Source organism: Hydractinia symbiolongicarpus, chromosome 3, assembly GCF_029227915.1.
Source record: "Hydractinia symbiolongicarpus strain clone_291-10 chromosome 3, HSymV2.1, whole genome shotgun sequence".
Classification (NCBI taxonomy): domain Eukaryota; kingdom Metazoa; phylum Cnidaria; class Hydrozoa; order Anthoathecata; family Hydractiniidae; genus Hydractinia; species Hydractinia symbiolongicarpus.
The window spans coordinates 23,879,688-23,900,311 of NC_079877.1; the positions used below are offsets into that span (position 1 = coordinate 23,879,688).

Below are 20,624 nucleotides of genomic sequence, written 5' to 3' on the forward strand. Positions count from 1 at the left end.
TGGTGTCCATCCCATATGATCTCTCGTGTCCACAATATCTGGGTGAGATTGCAAGACTTTTCCTAATTTCAGAACTTGACCTTTGGAAATTAGTTCTTTAATTTCAAAGGTGAATAAAAGGTAGAAGTGAATGAAATGTTCCTTAAAATGCTGTAGTAAACAGCAATGGACTTTGAAAAATTGTCAAAATTCTTCACCTGATTAATTTATTAACTTATCTTCGAAACAGATTTGAGGAGGAAAACAGAGTTTGTGTCTGTGCAAGAGATTAAAGCAGATTTTGTATGATAAAGCAGAGTCTTAACAGAGACCTTATTTGGAACATTTGTTGATAAATATTATAAGTAAAGACTAGCAAAGAGTAGGGAAAATTACAAGTCTGAATTAGATTGTATACCTTTAAACGATCCATCATAAGGAGGAAGGGTGCTAAGAGAAATAAAATATTAAGTATATAAAAATTGGTGGAACAACTATGTTGAAAATTCTCTTAAATGCACAGTATTTTACCTAAATTGGATGCTTCGGAAATATTTACAGATACATGAACAATAAATGAAATATATATCTTACTGAATATAGGTAATTTCAATACTTTCCAATGCTCCAACAGTACTTAAAGCTGCAACAGAGAAACGATATTTTGTGTCCACTTCCATCTCCCTGATTGTTATGCTTCCTTTAGATGTTCTAGAAACTTCTTCCCAATCACCTCCACTGTCGACCTCTTTTCTTCGGATGATATATTCGAATCCATCTGTTTCCCATTTTAGGAAACACGATGTTTCATCTTGATAATGACATATCAGCTGGCTTAGAGCTTTTGGTTGCTGTAACCTGAAAAATATTATGTCATGCGAATTGTTTCTTCACATCAAGTACGGAAATATACCACACGTCCAAGGCAAAGATGATCTATTTCTTTACTAAAACAAATTTTTACATGATAATATGATAGTAGCAGAGAGATAATTTAACGATAAACGTAAGACCGCAATCATAGACAGAAAATGATCTAATGCAGTTACAAACGGATTTTCCAACAAACTTTCTGCACTGAACATTTCCTATACAATATGTAAAAATGCAGTTAGAAGGATACTCACATTCTAAATGTGTCAGCATAGTTTGGTACATGACACGACCCGTCATAAATTTGCCCATTTTTTACCAATTTAGAATAAATCTGAATATATTTTTCAGTGCAGGTGTCGATTTTTATAACATGATTCTCCATGTTAAAAGAGATGGCTTCATCAGCAGATGAATTTAGAATATCTCGTAAAACGACTAGTCCATTTAATATTAACTCATTTAAGGTGTGTCCAATGGCAATTTGCGATGATTTAACTGGCGATGATTTACTTTTTCTTAGAGTAATTCGTTTCGCTGCAGACGATTTCATAATGCTTGATGTTTTGACGTTATTAAGTTCAATCAAATGTAATTCGAAGTTACTTCTGGTGATACTTTCTAGAAATACATGTTTACTTAGACATGCTTCTGGATCCACACAAAGAAAAACTTTGTCAGCTTCTTTTCCTCTTGATCCTTCATAGTTTGTCAAGACGCATTCGTCAATAATTAGATGCAAAATTTCATCCTGATATGTCTGAAGAAGCTTGAACAGCAGTTGAGAGATGGAGGGGATGCTCTGCAAAAGCAATTCTTTAGATAAATCTGCAATATTGATTGCGCGTACGGTATTCGCATATTTAAATAAATGGCTTTTGATAAAGTGCTGCACGTCATGTACCAACATACTCCTGCAATTTCAGCATATGTAAAAGATCCTGGTGGTCTGATCAGCTTGTTCTGCAAGGTATTGCAATTGACACAAACCAAGAAGGGTTTTCCCGCTTCCAAAGTTCTCAATGACCAATTTCTTCTTCACATCACTGTGCAAAATACGCAATTGCTCAATATTGATCATTATTGACCTGATTTGCTCGGCTGGATTTAAACTTAATGTTGGGACAAGGCATTGCATCGCTTTTCTAGTTGCTAAAAAGCCTATTATGTTTCCAACAAGTTTCATAAAATTTGTTTTGGAGTGATGAAGGCCACTTTTTTGGCAAGTTGTTTTCAGTTTATGCAAAATTTTTTGAAAGCATTTCTTCATGCCTTCTCTATTTTCAAATAAAACTCCATCTATTATATGACATTTGCTGCAAGTATTGACATCCATGTCTCGCAAATCAGGCGCAATAACAACGTTTGCAAAGCTCACGTTTTTACCACACACTAGATTGCTATTTAAAGCAAGTAAACACTTAACATCGCTTTCCCCATAGGTAATTTCTTTTTGTATATCGCAGACATCAGTTGAACTTGTATACCTCACATTTAAAAAGATATTTGGATTTGGGTAAGCAATTAAGATACGTTTGTCATGGCTGTGTAGCTTTCCAATCTCACTTGCGATATTGATCTGATGGTGTAAAAACGCCAAATGTTCCGCAGAATCATAGTCGGTGATAACACTGACAATTCCTTTCATAATTTCCATAAATAAATTTTTAAGTAAGTAAGCTATTTCCAAAATTTTTTTGCCTTTCTTAAACGGAGGAAATTGAAATGATTCCCTGAGGTAACCTACATTTTCTAACCCAAAGTATATCGTTATGTGGCTCCAACATAATTCATACCATTGTTCGGTTGTTAGTCTTGTAACACGACTAGAAAGATACTCTATGTATCCTTCTTGTGGATTGTATTGGTGTAAGGTGGACATAAAATCGAGGATTTTGCTATATCCATGAGTAGCTAGTGTAACTTTATTGATTCCATCAGTGGTGGAATGATATAAATGAGGAAAATCTAAAACAGTATAGAGTTTAATTTAAGGTATTCTCACATTAAGGAATCAACTGGAATAGGTATTGATTGCTTGGGCATTTAGGGACAACACAGAGTTTTCTCATAGAAATTCATACTCAACTCCCTGACAAACGCTAGAATGCAAGTTTAGATTAGAATATTTCAAAAACTCGTCAAAGTAGCTTCTTTGTTTACCTGTCATTGGTACTGTCAACTTCAATTCAGAATCAGAAAAGATAAATAACATTTCAGGAGGACATTCTCGTTTTCCAAGGATTTGTATTATTATTTTCTTCCCGCATATTTTGTCTGTAAAATCAACTCCTTTGGTGAGTTCCTTCATAACCCTCTTTGTTTATATGCACTTTGATGTTGGAAAAGACTTGGAATAATATTACAACAATATTTCCATCTACATTGGTATGCATTATGTGTCTAAAGGGAATATTTAACTGTGACAAACAATGATATTCACGCTTTTTATATAACAACAGTGTTCCTTCGCATTATACAGCATTGTTCACTTCCTGACAAATATGAGCCTCGTATATTCTCAGTACAATCAGATTTATCATTCTTATAGATTAGAAATCCATAAAACAGGAAAAAGGACTTATTATGGCTAATAACAATTTGTATGTACAACCCACATCCCAATAAAAAAAAGTAAAGATCACGAGTAAAGTATCAAAAAAGCTCGAGAAGATTATCCAATCCTATTTTCAATATTGAATCTGTTTTAGTAAAAGGTTTTCAGCAGGTTTTAGTATCATTTGGTAGCCCACAATCCTAAAGTTAATAATACTAATAACAATAATAACAATAATAATAAAAAAACTTTTTATAAAAAAATCAATATACCTGACTTTTCGTATCTCCTGATTTTTATCGCTATCCATCTTCTCACATTCTTCTTTCAATTGGAGTTGCTGTTTTCAATTCTGCTTTTGTTCCATTTGATATCTTCTTTTTTTCTTCTGAATTCCTCCATAAATTCATTTAAATCAGATTCATTTTTTTAAAAATCCTTTTCAAGTTTTGATTTTTTGAACACTTTATCATGCTGAGAAATTTTAACAACTGTTTCCTTTCACGTTCTCTTTTACACTATCCACATCACTTGACTAAATCACATGGCACCAACGCTAGATCTGCTTGATTTTTTCTGTAAACTTTGTTTGTTGATTTCTTCATTAAACTTGAGTATTGCAGTTTCACTTTGTAGTTTGGAGATTTTAAAAAGTTCCAGATCACTTAATCACTTAAGTCTTTAACTTTTGAAATATCATAGCCAAGTCTCGCAAGTATAATTTCAATATTCTGCTACTGATCTTGGAATTCTAAGTTTGAAATACTTGTTGCATGCATCAACATGTTTCGAACATTTCTTATCCTTAAAATATCTGCACCTGTGCTAGTGTCATTTTTAAAGGCGTTCTTATTCTCCAACCGCCCTGCGGGGGCGTAATAGTTGTACATGTGATGAGAAGATCACACAGAATGGTGATATCAAATAGTTTTGAGTTTGTCCTTTGATTCTGAGGATATATAATTGCAAGTTGATCTTTTTTGAGATGCTTTAGTTGTTTCTATAAAGGTAGAAGGGCTTGATACAACTGTTCTTCGTCTTCAGGTAGGTTGCCTTGCACGGGATTGTGTAACACAATACAAAAATAGTCCCGTCCTTCATTTATAAAGGTTAACAACTTAATTTGGTGCTCGTTTTTTGCAATTGGATTTTGATGTGCCATGTTGGATCACGTTGCCCTAAATTAAGCAGGTAGAATACCGAATAGAGATTAGCTTCTTCTATAGTCATCGAAGAATTTTTGAAGTAAAAAAAAAAACACTTCAATCATTGCCTGAATCAATGCAACGATCAGATGCTGAAGTTAAGCAAAAGACATATCGAGTAAAACTTTTTGATTTCGAAATGTCTGCTGAGAGTATTTTCAACTGAAACCAATACAAACATTTTAATAAACAGGACAGAAAAAAACTATAGTGGTTTGTTTTGCATTACGTGTACCTAGCAAGTATAATAAACGAATTGATAATTTTATGTCTTTCATGTTTTTTCAATGTCAACTTCAGTTTACCTGGTGTCACGCATAGACTTATTATATTTGACCACAAATCCCAAAACATAAACTGACAGAACATCAAATATTTTCATAATCATTGTCTATCCGTAGATTCACAACTTTGTTACTTTGTTGCATTTTTTTAAGTTTATACTTATCTAGTTTTGTATTTATATGTCTTTGCTTAATTTTGATTACTCTCTCCTGCGCAGAGACATATTCCTTGGAGTTTGTTATATATATAAAAAAGAACGGATATCAAATGCGATATTTTATTGTCCATTTTGTTGCGACGGGTAAATTTAAAGGACGGCCGAACTCGTCGATTTTTCCACGGGCTAACGACTAGTCTCTTTAATAATAGCCGTCGCCTGTCTGTCTGTGTGTCCGCGAAAGCCGTGTCCCGTAACGGAAACACGAAATTTTTAAAATGCGCATCAATACCAAATGCGATATATTTCTGTCCACTTTGTTGAAACGGGTTAATTTAAAGGACGGGCGACCCCGTGGATTTTTCCACGGGCTAACGACTAGTCTCTTTAATAATAGCCGTATTCCGCCTGTCTGTTTGTCTGCGAAAGCCGCGTCCTGTTACGGAAACACGAATTGCGATATATAACGGACGAGCGACCCCGTCGATTTTTCCAAGGATTACTGAATTCTCTATAATAATAACCGTATTCTGTCTGTCTCTGCGCAAAATGGTCCCTCGAGCAGCGAGACACACAAATTGTGGTATAAAAAGGACGGACAAACCGGTGGATGTTTCCACGGGTTATCAACTAGTATTTATAATTAGCTGTATTTTGTCTTCAATATGGTTGCTCAGATCACTTCATGCTGAAAATGCACGGAAGGTAGATGGAAGTCAAAACACAGGATTTTAGCCACGCGGATTTGAGAGAACGTTGAACCAGTAGATTTGTCCACAGGCAAGCAGCTAGTGCCTGTAATAATAATATTCATGTTGACATTGCACGCCGTGTGCAAATTTGGCGTAAATAATGAAATCAACTTTTCTTGTAGATGAAATAAATTCCTATCCTTCAAAGCGTTCTGGCAGACCAAGCTATGGTGTTGGGCATATGCAATCAGTAAGATTGAACCTGGGAAGAATATATACGTCTGCTTGAAACGAAAAGTCGAGAAATGAATTTGACAAATGCAGTTTGTCATTGTAGTGTTTGTAAATCATCTTGCACAAACCGGGTGCGTGGAACGGGACAGACACTCAATCCGATATGGCTTTACCCAAAACCGGTTGCTATGATCGTTAATATGCACTGAAAGAAGCCACTAGATCGTAAAGTATAAAGGCGTTTAAATAAATTTGGGTTTAGTCCTCTTTTTGGTAAGGTATCGTCTTAAAGGGGCTAAAATACGATTCAAGAAGCTCAATCTCCGCAATTTCCGAAAAATGGGGTAAATAAACGGATAACGCAAAGGGTCAAGGTGCAAGAAATTTTACACACTTTAGAACCATTTAGACGTTTCTTTCTAAAAATAGAAAAATTTCCTTCAGTATTTTTTTTAGAGGTAAAATAAGCTACGGTCTGTAAAATATCAGTAAAAGCATCAGTAAATCGAAAGTTTTGTTTTGACGAGGGAACAGAGATAATGTAATGTATTTGTTAATGTATGTTAGCTACTAGCTTTAAGAAATTAATTAATACACCTAAAAAAGTTTTTAAAGTCATTGTTGTTGCTTCGACTAGCTTTATGTACAATAAACTTGTATGTTTCTATGCAAAAATGTGAAGGATATAACTAGCTAGCTGTTGTGTAAGTCACTAAAGTCGAAATCGAACTGCTGTTTCGTAGCCCCTATATTAATTGCATTTTTTTTATCGCTGATACCGACAATGTTTTGTACCATCACAATTTTTTGTTTGTAATACGCAGAGCAGAATCTTAAACATCGCCGTATGGAAGAAAGAAAGAAGGACAGCATACAGCCTGGAAGCCATGAAGTTAATGGTATCCGTGATAAGATATTTAGCCTAGTTAGTTTTTTTAAAAAGCCAATCAGAGTACTTTGTTTTATCTTGAAGGTTTACATTTAATTAATCTGAATACAGATTGTAGATAATACGATCTACAAGACCTCCTCCTACGTTCGACGGCAATCGATTCAACCATTTCGCTAAGTAGAAACCCGGTTAAACCGTCTTTTCAAAAAAGCTGTTTCTCAACCTGTCTTGGCATTGGCAATTTTCAATTGGTTTCATGACATATACAATGTTAAAATTTAAAAGCCTCCACTCTACTAATTATAAAATGTAAAGATATCTTAATATAAGCCAACGCGTGTGGATCAGACGCAAACTCGTTCCCAGTGCCTGCTTCTTTTTGATATCGAGACAGTGAGTTGGACGCTCAGTATTTTTATACTTTTAATAGTCGTCAGCCGTAGAAAAATTCCACGGGAATTCGTCTATCACAACAAAATCGATACAAATATATCGCATTTGCTATTTCGTGTGCCCGTAGCACGACTTCCTCGTGCGCAGAGACACACGGAGAAGATATTGTTCTACAAAAAAATAAAGAAAGCACTAGGAATAAACACTAATTCAAACAAAATCCCTTTTCACATCACATCGTATTTGTATGCTTCAGGAGCGCCAAATCATGGGACACCATTATTTCAAATTTTTTATTAAAAAAAGACGCTTAATTAAAAGGGGGAGCTAAATCGAGAGGTGTGCTCATTTTTCCTCCAAGGGCTCATTCCAGCACTCGCATTACTCGATATGAAAAATAGGAAGCAAGGTTACAAGATTTTAATGAGAAACGCCACGGTTTTATACACAATTCATTTTATAATAAAAATAGAAATCAAAGCTTCATAACTGTTTAGCAGCGACAGAAAGCTGAATCTTTTTTTCTAGTGTGTGTGTGTCCAAACACATTATGTTGAATAAAAGACTTTTTGTCCATCTCACTTGTATGTATCATAATGCACACGATTGATATACATGCTTTCATGACACACAACTTCTGCATGACATTGATTTGACGAACCAACAACTCTCATCAATCTAATGTCATCGCCCTGCGTGACGAAGATGACACTTTTAGATACATCTTTTGATAAAACCAGCGCACTATAACAAACAGTCGTCTCCTGTTGAATGTCTTGTCTCAGTGTTTGCAGAGAATGGTGGAATGAAGCCGTGAAGTATGTCTTTATCGTTGCACACAATAACAGTACCAATTTGGATACAACATACATCATTTCAAAGACCTAATCCTACTTTCAATGCTATCAAGAAGTTTTGTTCTTAATAATACAGATGTCATTTCTCTTTAAGCTGCTTTTATACCAACGAGATAAAGTTGTTGCTATTTTTAGCACATATGATTCCAAATCCGGCCACAATACTAAAAATATGGCGCTGTGATATCTTTTTGTTCGTCTATGCGATAATTCAATTTAAAAATTTATTTATAGCACGAAACTATTTTTAAACTTTATTTGGTCTAAAAATAGAACACAAGTTTAAAAATAGACAATAAAAGGCTGATTTTAGATTTTTCCCAACATACCCAGAATTCAGTTATTAAAATTTCACGTTTTTAATTTTTTTTTTCCATTAGGGCAAATTTTGAATTCAGCCACAAGGTTGCTAAGAGGTTACTGAACATAAAATATCGACTTTTACAAGATTTCATTTCTACACTTTCATTTTGGCGCTCGAAGGTTATTTCTTTAAGGAAAAAAGAATTTTTATCCTTTTGAAGAGCTTCTATACAGACTGTTTGCTTGATAATCTAGAGTTAGATCTCAGATGCTTAACTACCCAAACTTTTACCTGGCAACTTGCTTAGCAGTTGCGAAGCCTCAGACCTTAGCAAATTAGTTGTTTATAAAAATAAAAAAGCGTAGGTGTTTCGAAGAAATATTAATAACTTATGACCTAAAAATTAATTTAAAAATTAGGGTCCTAACAAAAACAGGATGATTATTCGCCCCCGCGCGTTGGCAGCTGTTTTCAAGTACCTTGCGAAACAAAAGAAATATCGCTTTGAGATTACAAAGAGATACTCATTCCAACTGCAGGGAGCTTTAAATAAAAACACGTGTAAGTGATTTGATTGGACGTGACCTTTTTGTCACAATTTGACAAAAAAGTCACGTTTTATCTACGCTGACAGAACCGTCTCAGAGGGTGGGAGGTTAAACGGATGGATAAATCTTTTTTCCCTAAAATGCGTTGTCACACAAATCTTAGAGAAAAGCAAAAATGTTACATCTCCAGTAAATAATTCGAATACAACCTCGTGCTCAGGACTTGTTAGGCGCCAGGCGCGACAAGTCCTGGGGACGAGGTTGGTCCGAATAGTAAATTGCCTTTATTATTGATGAAATTTCTTCACTAAAGTTTTGCTATAGCAACGGGGAAAAACTTTTTTTTTAGTTTCACCGATATTAATCATTGTGTATTAAAAATAGACATTCATTTATACATTTTGTTCGTGAATGCTCGATTAAGCGCCCACTCTGTAATAAGCGTCCACCGATTTATGATTACTTTGATTAACTTACACATCAACTTTTCGCGAAAAGATTGCCCACGGCGACAGTGAAATTCTTTCTATCATTCGCCAGAGACCAAAAGCTTAGAAAATTAAAATAGTTGTGTATAAAAGATAATTGAGCAAAGATATCAGATCGTGCGTCGGCGCACAGCTAGATCTAAGGACGGACTTAAAAAGTAGTTGTTTTTTATTCAATCTTCAAAACATGCCTTGCTTTTAAAGAATTTAACCCTTCCAGTACTTGTCACAGGCAAGTGTCATTTGGGTTACCCAGAGACGCCGCAGCGGAATTTTTCCAAATATCACGACTTTTGCGCTGCCAGTTTAATCTTGACTCCAGGCTTCTTTGATATAACCCTCGAGGTTTAATTTCAAAGAGCTCTGGGGAGAAGAATGGGTTAAGTTTAAGCATAGTGGTGCTTAGGGTATAAAAAAAGTGACCATATTTTGACCCAGTATTTTTTTTTACTGACCAACTATTTTTCTTTTTTTTAATATTTTCATAACATCGTATGGTTTAGAATTCTACTTTTCTGAGTGGAATGCGCTATGTGCAGTTTAGTTTTTTTTTTATCAATTTTTCTCTTTCCTCCTTTAAATGCACTAAGAAACCAAATGCTTAAAAATGAGGATAAAAACGTTAGACTTTGTTATATTTAAAAAAAAAAAATTTTCAAATTTTAACATTATTTTAGCTAACTCGTCATTCTTCAGAATAAAACGCAGAGATAGAGATTTCGCAGTTCTAAGCTATTTCCTAACCCAGGCAGAACCGATACTTAAATTCTGTTTCAACTTCTCAACTGAACGCGACAAGTATTCTGGGAAATAACTACGAGAGGGGGTGGCAGAAACATCTTGCACAATCAATAAATAAAGAAATATAGCTTCGACGAAGATAATGTATATACCGTTTGATGGCCAGCACCATGAAATATAAACAAAACTAAATACATCTTTAACATTTTACTTTAAAATAAATAATTTCATAACATCGTGTGGTTTAGGATTACAATTTCTGAGTGGAATACGTTTATTCAAATTCAGGAATTCATAACTAAAAGATTTACAGCAAAACAACTTAATGCCTAAAATTAGAAATTTGTAATAGTTTTTAAAAATAACAAAACGAAATCTTTGGAAGTAAAAAACAATAAAAATAGAAATAAAATTCAACAAAAATCTACTAGAGCAAACTCATAAGAGAGATAAAAAATTCAAAAAAATTAGAACGTCTCTGTAAATGCTTATATCAGTTTCTAGGCAATGAAAAATTCCTTAGAAATCATTTTTATTACAAAAATCAACTTTATATTTACCTTAACAGAGAATAAAAAATCAGGGATTAAAATTGTTTTAAATGACTAAATATTTCTCCAAATGAAACCTTCCTATCGGAGGGAAATCCCCTCCGATTTTTCTCTCTTCTTTTGTTTTTTATTCAAACATTTCTTTTAAAAATAAATAACTATAATTGTACATAAAGTAAAAAATATGAACACCTTTTTTCAGTACATATGGTTTCCTGCAAGCCACTTCAACGTATCATTTCTAGCATTCACGATGACGTCATTCACGCTCACACCGCCCCAAACATTACCAAGAATGTTCAGCGGTAAATTATTGCTCTTGACATAGTTTTTAATCTCATCTGCCTTTTTCTCGTGACCCACTTTATACTGAGGGATGCACTCTCTTTGGACATTACACAACGTTCTTTTCGGATTTGCCACAATACCCAAAATATCATGCGCTGATTTGACAGCTAGTTCGGTTATTTTGCTGACGTCGGCAGATCCTGAATTTCCAAATACCTCTTTAAACCATGCGCCACCCGCCATAGTGGTCATAATGGCAGAGTTTGATTTGGTGTGTTGTGGGAATATCAAAGAATCAAAAGTCATACCAAGTATGTCACACGGTTCACATGTTGGGACAAGAAAACCAAATCCTTGGTATGGTAGTTTACAAGAATCGTATTCGAGATTTACAACAGCCATGTCTGCATATTCCACTGTATCCAGCATAGTAGATAGTGTTTTATCGCATTTGCTTAATAACTTGGATAACTGAGTACTAGGGAGCGTTGATATGACTCGATCAGCTTCAATCACACCTTGTGACGTCACGCAATGTATTTTATTTTCTGTTGTGTAGTCGATCTCTTTACATCGTGTATTTAACAGAAACTTCACTCCCTCAGATTTCAAGTGATCGTACCATACTTCTGGTAAGGTCTGCATACCATTCTGTAGAGTCCATCCCATCCAGTTTTCAGCTTTTGCTCTGCTGATCAAAGCGTTTGAATCTACTCTCGGTTGATCTAAGATAACAAAATACCAGAACAAGTTAATCAGACTGCATTGTAAAACTATTTTGAAAGTTTCTTGTTTCAAACAAAACTAAAAAATGTCCAAGGTTCTTAATATCTGATAACTCTATCCTTTCGATTTTTTTAGGTGAATATAATTAACTAAAATACGCTACAATTTTCTTCCTTGAATTCTTCATTTTCTTTCTTTACAGACGAAACTATCACCTCGATTCTTCCTGGTGTAAGTAATTCACGCAGAGATATAATCAACACATTTTTTTAGCTGTCTGAAGAAACTGTCGAATAACTGCTTACCTGATTTCGAAAACAATGCACCCTTCACAACTGAACCATGCTGCCGTTCGTAATCAAAAAGAATTTTAAAACACGATCGCAAGCTCAACTGTTCGGCGTCTCCACCAAAGATACCTCGACATAGCGATGTGGCCAGATAATCAGCTATCTGATGGAGAGAAAAAAAATTATACACAAGCTTGAAAAACAAAACAATTGAAATAATCTAATGATGCATTGTGACGTTGGAACCCAAAAGGTGGTACAAAATAGTTGATTATATGGGTTGAACAATTTATTCATATTACAATGAAATTCATCGTAAATACCGCTCGTCAAAAACTCTCATTCACAAGAGCAGAAGCACAAAAACTACTAATTCAAATTCAAGGCATTTCGAAGGTCAAATTTTAGTGTGTTTTTGAAGTTCATTTTGAAATAAAATGATTACGGTCTAGTTCCTGGAAAATTAACAAATAGAAGAAAACACCCTCAGATTAGATTTAATAATTTTATAACGCTTTTTACGTTAAGAAAAACAATACTTTACACGCGGTAACTCTGTTGTAAAATGCCTTCATTAAACTCTTGCACAACGAATTCTTGTAACTTTTGTAAGATTTACACAAAATAAAAATAAAAAAATAAAATGTGAAATGATAAAATGTTTGCACTTGTTCCCAAATTTCACTTTTGTTTCAGCTTTTACTTTCTGTAGTCTCAACTTAGTAGATCACCTAGGTATCGCAATCGTTAAGGTCATCTTCTAGATAATTATCTATATACTTTTTAATAAAAGGGATGTGAAAATAAAAGGTGTTATACCTATAAAAGTATATGTTAAATACTAAGAACAAAATTTCTCAAACCCATTTCGAACTTTTTTCCAGATTTTTAGTACGAAACAACTCATTTTTCAAGGTTTTCAAGGAATGCTGGTCTGGTGGCAACCCTACACAAAAACTTACTAAAAAAACATCAACAACTTTGCTTGATACTGAGAGTGTTCTCGTCCTTTAAGATCAGAAGACAGAAGTGGGCGAGACAAATATCTTGTCCTGCAAAAAGGTGTGAATTATGTGCAATACGCATGCTAGCATGTTTACTTCTCGAAATTTGATTGGTTTTTTTGACTAAATTATTATTGGTTAACAAAGTAAAACTTCTACCTCCTTGTTAAACCTGCGTTGAAAAAAGTCATACACAGATTCATCCTCTGAACTGCTTCTCTTTACGAACGGTTCCCTCGCAATACTGGACAACAGAGATTTGCTGAACGGTTCTTGCCGAAACATGACGGATGAAACAGAGGATGGAAGCTCGTTTAATTTCCCTTTCGCGTAAATATATCTTTTTTTAGCTGCATCGTGTGTCTTGGGAACGCCAATGATCTTATCTTCCAATTCAAGATCTGATAGCTACGAAAAAAAAGTTATAGCCAAGATGTAAAAAAAGAAAAAAACAGAATGAGAATTGCAAACAACTTCTAGAGAAAAGGGTAAGTAAAATATAAATTCAAGTCAAGGCAACCTTAAAATGTGTGTTTGAGCTATGTAATCATATCCAAATAGAGCATTGTCACGTGCAAACTTACCATCCATTCTGCGGATTGGAACCCATCCATTTCTTATCGCCCCACCCAGGGGCGGCTGTGGTCAATAGCGCGTGCTTGCCAATTATTTGTAAATGCTTTCAAGGTTTTTATAATCCCCCCTTTTTTGGCGGTTTTTTGCTAAAAAATATTTTTCAAGTTTCAAGATTAGTAAACACAGAGACAAAAAAGCAAATCCTTGTTACAATGCAAAACATCTAAATTTCCTGAAGAACAGAGTTACAAACATACACACACACACAGAAATATTTTTGGAAATTATTGAAGTCAAGGTTTTCCAGTTTTTTTTTACTCAGACAAAGATAGTTGCCAAGCTTTTTAGGGTCCAGAAAACGCTAAGAAATGCGCGCCTGCACTATCAAGTACCAACCAAAACCTGAAAAAAAATTTAAACTACAAGTGAAAATTACAAGAATAAAAGAATGGACACACGTACTATGTTTAACGCTTGTATTGCAGTGCTTCCATACGATCGGGCATTTCGTGGTCCATGCTCAAACACACTACCATCTTCATAACGTGTACTTTTCAACCAGCCACCAACTATGCTTTGATTTTCTACAATTGTCACATCACATGGAACTTTTGAATGCTTTACCAGCGCATGCGCGGCTGACAATCCAGATATGCCTCCACCAATGATAACGACTTTATAAGGGATTGGTAACCAACTTGCCATTTTTGTATTTTGTTTTTCTAGAATATTCTTATCAATCAACTAATCATTCTAATAAGCAGTCACACTTAAACATGTCCTTTCTCTACAATTGCATATAATTTTTGAAATTTTGTATGCAAGGCAGGACAGTAAAATCTAATTTTGCACGGTTTCTTGATTTTCGCAAGATGGCGGTTAACTTGTGCGATGATTAGGTACCGCAGTGTTACTTTATCAAAGCCATATTCTGATTTAAAATGTTCATATAACATACGGTAAATCTTCTAAGAAACGCCCGGTGCGTTTAGGTACTTTTTCAGAACATTTTAGAGCGGCGGTAAATAAAGGGGACAATTCTGGATTTCTATTATACTATCTACGTAATATATTGTTCATCTCAAATAAAAGAATCAAGCGACAGCTACAACCTCTGCCCCCCTCCACCCCAACAAAAAAAACAAAAACAAAAAAACAACAGGTTTCGTGTCTATCACAGACATTGATAATACTTTGAACGCTGATGATTAACCAGCCCCTTGAAAGGAGACGTTTATTAGAAGGTAAATAAAAGAAGGGCAAATGGCGGGCGTTTATAAAATATTTAAAATTTATAAATACGCCAACCGCGAACTTAACCTAAATCAGGCATTTTTTTCTACATTTTTTGTTTAGCATAAGCTGAGGATTTTAAAAACTTAATACAACAGATATATTCCTTTTTTTGACGCCTTCTTTAGAAGAATAGGAAAAATCGTAATACCATTTTATGTCAAATTCCTTAGCAATTGAGAACATTGTAAAAAATGGATGCAATGGAAAATAAATTAATTTGTACCAACGTGCCTTTCTTGACAAGAAAGAGTCCTTCCTGGAAATACACACACTAATAAACATAATAAATACATATAATAAGAGAAGTTAGAAAGAAAAAGAAATATTCGCAATACAAAGCAGTTAAAAGCTTTAGGATTTAAAAAAAATAGATGTAAAACATTGCAATTAATCTCTCTCTACGTCACAAAATGCAGTTGATATTTCCAGAAAACAAATTATTAAAAAAATATGTACAAAGAAGTAGAAAAGTAACGTGAAGAAGAAAATCATCAAAATGCTCTCGCTTCTGATTTCGACACTCCTTGTTTTTTCGGCATTTTCTTCGACTGTGCGTCCTCCAGCTCCTTGCTTTTGTAATAATGCGGTGCTACTTCTAATAACCACGAGCTTTCAATCTCAATGATGGAGCGCATGAACTCCTTACTTGTAAACACAAGTTCGTGATACAACACCCAGCGAGGTTGTTCTTCGAAAAGAGAACTATTCGGATGTATCATGACAGTTTGCTGGTGTTTCACTGTTCTGTATTGACCCCCTTGACCAAACTTCGCCGTGTGGTAAAAGAACCCGGATGTTATAGCTTTTCTAACACCCATATTTTCGTGCGGAGAGCTAGTAAGTTCAATTTCAATGCGTTCCATAAGACCTTCCAACTGATCGCGCACGTCACGCGCGCGACGCATGGAACGGAACTGTATAAAGTTTTCGTAACACCACTGTGTGCTGTGACCGCTCTCCGCCCACTGGTCGTAAACATTTAACAACGTCAAGTGATCTCCTCCTGGTCTGAAAAAGTTTTTGCGAGCGTTGTCGGCATGTAAAATTTTATCCTTGGGTCTGTAAAATATCGAAGCATTTACAGAAAGCATAGCAGATATCGTTAAAATCTGTTCAACGCATTTGTATTTCTCTGAACCAATAATCATTTTGCTCATCATGGGATCGACAGGCAGTTCTGCCATCTTTCTCCCAAGTTTTGTGAGCTCCCCCATATGATTCAACGCACCTAATGCATACAACTGTTCCAGTGCTAAAATTAAAGTCTCCGCAGGTGGAGGGTCCATGAAGTCAAAATGTATTAAATCATTAATTCCCAGACTCTTTAACAATAACACTACATTACCAAGGTTCGTTCGTTGAATCTCTGGAATCGTGTTCTCCTCCAACTCATTCTTATACGCCCACGCTGTGTACAAACGAAAACATTTACCGGCGGCAACACGCCCTGCCCTCCCAGCTCTTTGGTTTGCTGATGCTTTGGAAACGGGCGTTACAACAAGTGATTCCATGCCAGTACGGGGGTTATAACTCTTTTGTTTACAAAATCCAGGATCGATGACATATATAATTCCATTTATGGTTAACGACGTCTCAGCTATATTTGTTGCTATGACAACTTTCCTGGCCCCGGGTGGGGTTGGTTCGAATATTTTCGCTTGCATATCTGAAGGTAAGTTAGCATAAATAGGAAGAATAAGCAACTCTTTTATTTTAGAACCCAACTTTCGACATCGTTCCTGAAGTAACTCACTGCATGTCTCAATCTCCTCCTGACCACTTAAGAAAACTAACACATCTCCATCTGGTTGGGTGAGATGAATCTGTAACACAGTGACTACGCATGCGTCGAGATAGTCAGCTTCCGGCGCTTTGGTGTAGAAAATATCCACGGGGTATCGTCGTCCAGGAATACGAAAAATCGGTGCATCATCGAAGAAGCTTGAGAATTTTTCCGCATCGAGCGTAGCGCTGGATATCAACAATTTTATGTCCGGTCGGAAACGGGAGATGTCTTTCACAAGTCCAAATAAAATATCCGTGTGCAAAGTGCGCTCGTGTGCTTCGTCAATGATCATCACACTGTGATAAATAATAGAGATGAACAAACGAACGAACAACCAAAGCGTAGAAAACAAGAAGTAAACACACGTATTGTTTCTTACAGGGTTCCAGATTATTCTCAAATAAATTTTAATACATATAAAAATTGATATTATTTTTTTAACTCTTGGAGTGAAATTGATATTAATTTTCCAGACATTTCACAAAATAGAGAGTATTTTTCCATACCGAAACCTGGTCAAATAATTTGGAGACAGTGCCAATTATTCCACACTATGTAACACATACAGAAATACTACAGATATACTATACAATAGAGTATATAGATGCATGCAAAAGTAATTCAACAAATCAAAAAACAAATCGTGAAGACCCTACTAAAAAACTATTGTAATTTTTTTCTAGAACTACTTTCCAGATATTCTTCAGATTAGTGAGCCAAATCTAGACTATTTCCTGACTTTTCCAGATTTTACTCGAATCCCAGACATTTTTGACAGACGTGGCAACCCTTATACTTCCAACTACGGCGAATAAAATGTAAGCCTAGTTTAAAAGGAAAAAAAGCATAGAGTATACAGAAACCAGAATTTTAGTCTGTACCTGTAGCTATCTAAATCTGGTTCACCCAAGAACTCTCTTAGCAACATCCCATCTGTCATGTACTTCACCACGGTTTTCTCTGAACAGCAATCTTCAAATCGGATACTGTATCCCACTTCATTTCCGAGTTTAACACACATTTCTTCAGCTACGCGAGCAGCCACACTCATGGCAGCCACCCGCCGCGGCTGGGTGCATCCAATTTTCTTACCCTCGTTTGTGTAACCCGCTTCAACTAAGTACTGTGGAACTTGGGTGGTCTTTCCGGATCCTGTTTCACCTGGAATACAAAATTTATTATGTACTCAAACTGTTATATACATACAGGGGTCCTCAGGTCCGGGGAGTAGGGTGGGGACACTCTTATTTACATACAAATACATTCGTTCAAAAGCTGTCAAGAATTCAAATCAAAGATATCAATGCACTTTTGATTATGAGGTGCCACTTTAACTTGCATATAGGAACTATATAAAAATTTAAACCTTCTATGATCAATACTTGATGTTCTTCAATAGCTTCCAACAAAGCATCACGATATAGATATATAGGCAAACTCTTTCTCGTCTCTTCAATAGACAATTTCTTCTTTTCTTTTTCTGACAAAGCAATTTCCTCTTCACTCTTCTTTCGGCTGCCGGGCATTTTGTCGGCCATAACAAATGCGATCTGCTCTTCTTCAAGAAGTAGATCATAGTGCTGTTCCTGCTCCTGAAAGAAAACACGTAAAGCAGGGTTCATAAGAGAAGAATGCTTGTCGCAGGTGACATAAAATATAGCCCAATTCCATTGAACATATTCTAACTTTCTAAATTCCCTCAGTTGTTTCTGATTTAATGTTTCCGTAAGATTTTCCTAAAAGTTTAAGATGCATTTTGCAGGAAAGAATGAATACTGAGAATGATTGCCACCTAACTTTTTTTCCAAATATATCTATAGAAAAAATACTAACTTTATATTCGGCTGATCCTACCTGAATTGGGAAAAAACCCTGAAATTAGTCCATTGATTAAATTTGAAGATTACTTCTCCTGATTCATCAATCATTTGAAAAGATTTTTTTTACGTTTGTTGCTCAAAAATGTCGCTAAAGCTTGTTGGGACTCTCTCATCCTAAACCCAATTAGGTACTACTATGAAACTTCAATTTCATTCCAAAAAGGCATTCCAACTACGCAATATTTTTATGTTATCAAATGATACTTCTTTGTTAATTTTTTCTACTTCCTTTTATCCCTTTATGGTAATACAGGTATTAAATTCTTAATTATCAGCTATAAAAAAGCTATAGAAACACTCAAAACATTAATCAATTTTCATCAATGCAGAGCATGTATTGAATTTTTATTTGAAATTACCCAGCCCTTCTGCTTTCGGCATCAATTCCTACTGTACACCTTCTCAAATTCAGCTTGATTTAGCGATTCACATTTACATCCAAATCAGCAGAAACAATAATTATGCATACTTTTAAACAAAAGCTTCCATGGCATTTCCTGACTATCCGAGAACTTAATTCCCTAAGAATTCAAAGTGTGATCAAAGTGATCAACTTTTAACGCTTTCTGGGCTTTGCAATCTTCGTACAAATTCTGAAATTTCAGTAGTTGTCATTCAAATTTTACTTATTTTAAAAAAAAACAATAAACAGGAGGGTAAAACTGAATTTGTTAAAACTAAATACTGCAGAAAAAAAACTATGCTTACTTGATGTTTCCGTTTAGCATCTTTAGAACCAAACTTCATGACAGCATAGTCCAGTTTTGCATCTTCCCAACGGTGTTGCTCAGTAACAAAGTTTCCATCTGTCGGGGCGTCATCTTCAAATGTATCTACATATCCATCTTTATCACTAGGTATGACGTAACGTTGTACTTTGACCTCTGCTTCAACATCAGCGTAGTCTTTTGCAAGTCTGTAGATCTAAAAGAATGAATACAATATTTTCAACAGAAGGAAAACTTCGGCATTATAACCTGATCACTGATATGTCAAAACAATACTATTTATTATTTTTTCTCTTTAAAATATATCAATAACAAAGGAAATCAAAAACTAGATATTTGGTTTAGCTGAAATTTAGCTGTAGAAATATCTTTTTCTACTCTCAAGAGAGTGAAAAACACAACAACAAAAATACCTTCTTCTTGTACTGTCTTTCTAGCCTTTCCCTCTCTGTCAAGTCAGTGTCATCAAACATGCGTTCATCATCCTCAATGTCCTCACGTAATGTCTCGACTTTTTCAACTTTTCTTTTCCGAACATACTCCTTTCTTGCTCTGTCACGCAGCTCAGGCATGATTCTCTTCCGGTCCTCTTCTTCCATCTTTAACCTTTTCTTGGCTTGTTCAAAAGCTTTTTTGTCAGATTTCTCCACTAGGTTCCGTGTTCGTTCTTTATCTCTCTTTTTCAACCTCTTTGCAAATTCATCCCTTTCTTGCAAATCCTTTTGTCTGTCTTTTTCTTCAGTACTTTCATCAGAACTTGTTTCTTTATGCTTATTCGTTTGCTTACTTTGGGGAACTTCTTCTGTTTCAGATTCACTGGATTCAGATTTACGTTTTCTAATATTCTTCTTTTTCTTCTCTTTCTTTTTCTTTTTAACTGGTACAGCCTCTTCCTCGCTATCTGACAGCATTTTGTAGCTAGCAAATTTCTGTTGTTGTGCCATGGCTTCTCTCTCTTTTACTCGATTCAAGTTCTCCGTCTGCTCTCTTCGAGGAATTTTATTCCATATCTCCTTTGCTACATTGTCGAAATTATGATCATCTCCTAAAACTACACCCAACGTTGAAATATACTTGTCTATATCTTTTGTCTTTTTGGCAAGACTTATCAAATAATCGACTGCATGCTTGTCTGACATGCCCATGCTTTCGTGAAGTTTATCCGAAACCCAATTATGTAATCCAGTATCTGACGCCATTTTAACTTTTTTTCTTTAATGAGTTTAATTCTCTACCCTGGAAAGAAAAAAAGGAAGTGATCAAAGAGTACATGTAAATATAGAATTAACACCTA

The 20,624-nt window shown here is 35.1% G+C and overlaps 2 protein-coding genes across 2 annotated transcripts; both read right to left on the reverse strand.

The window, feature by feature from the left end:
- Window positions 1-10,314: 10,314 nt before the first annotated feature.
- On the reverse strand, window positions 10,315-15,034 carry LOC130636340 (protoporphyrinogen oxidase-like). Its single transcript, XM_057446020.1, has 4 exons — window positions 14,103-15,034; window positions 13,224-13,472; window positions 12,076-12,223; window positions 10,315-11,769 (listed from the first exon to the last, which is right to left on the reverse strand). The coding sequence occupies exons 1-4, from the start codon at window positions 14,343-14,345 to the stop codon at window positions 10,955-10,957; spliced, it is 1,455 nt and encodes a 484-aa protein (XP_057302003.1). The 5' UTR covers window positions 14,346-15,034; the 3' UTR covers window positions 10,315-10,954.
- A 118-nt stretch (window positions 15,035-15,152) lies between these two features.
- On the reverse strand, window positions 15,153-20,586 carry LOC130636339 (pre-mRNA-splicing factor ATP-dependent RNA helicase DHX16-like). The gene is made up of 5 exons (XM_057446019.1): window positions 19,744-20,586; window positions 19,311-19,526; window positions 18,089-18,314; window positions 17,604-17,883; window positions 15,153-17,018 (listed from the first exon to the last, which is right to left on the reverse strand). The coding sequence occupies exons 1-5, from the start codon at window positions 20,527-20,529 to the stop codon at window positions 15,428-15,430; spliced, it is 3,099 nt and encodes a 1,032-aa protein (XP_057302002.1). The 5' UTR covers window positions 20,530-20,586; the 3' UTR covers window positions 15,153-15,427.
- Between the last annotated feature and the right edge of the window lie 38 nt (window positions 20,587-20,624).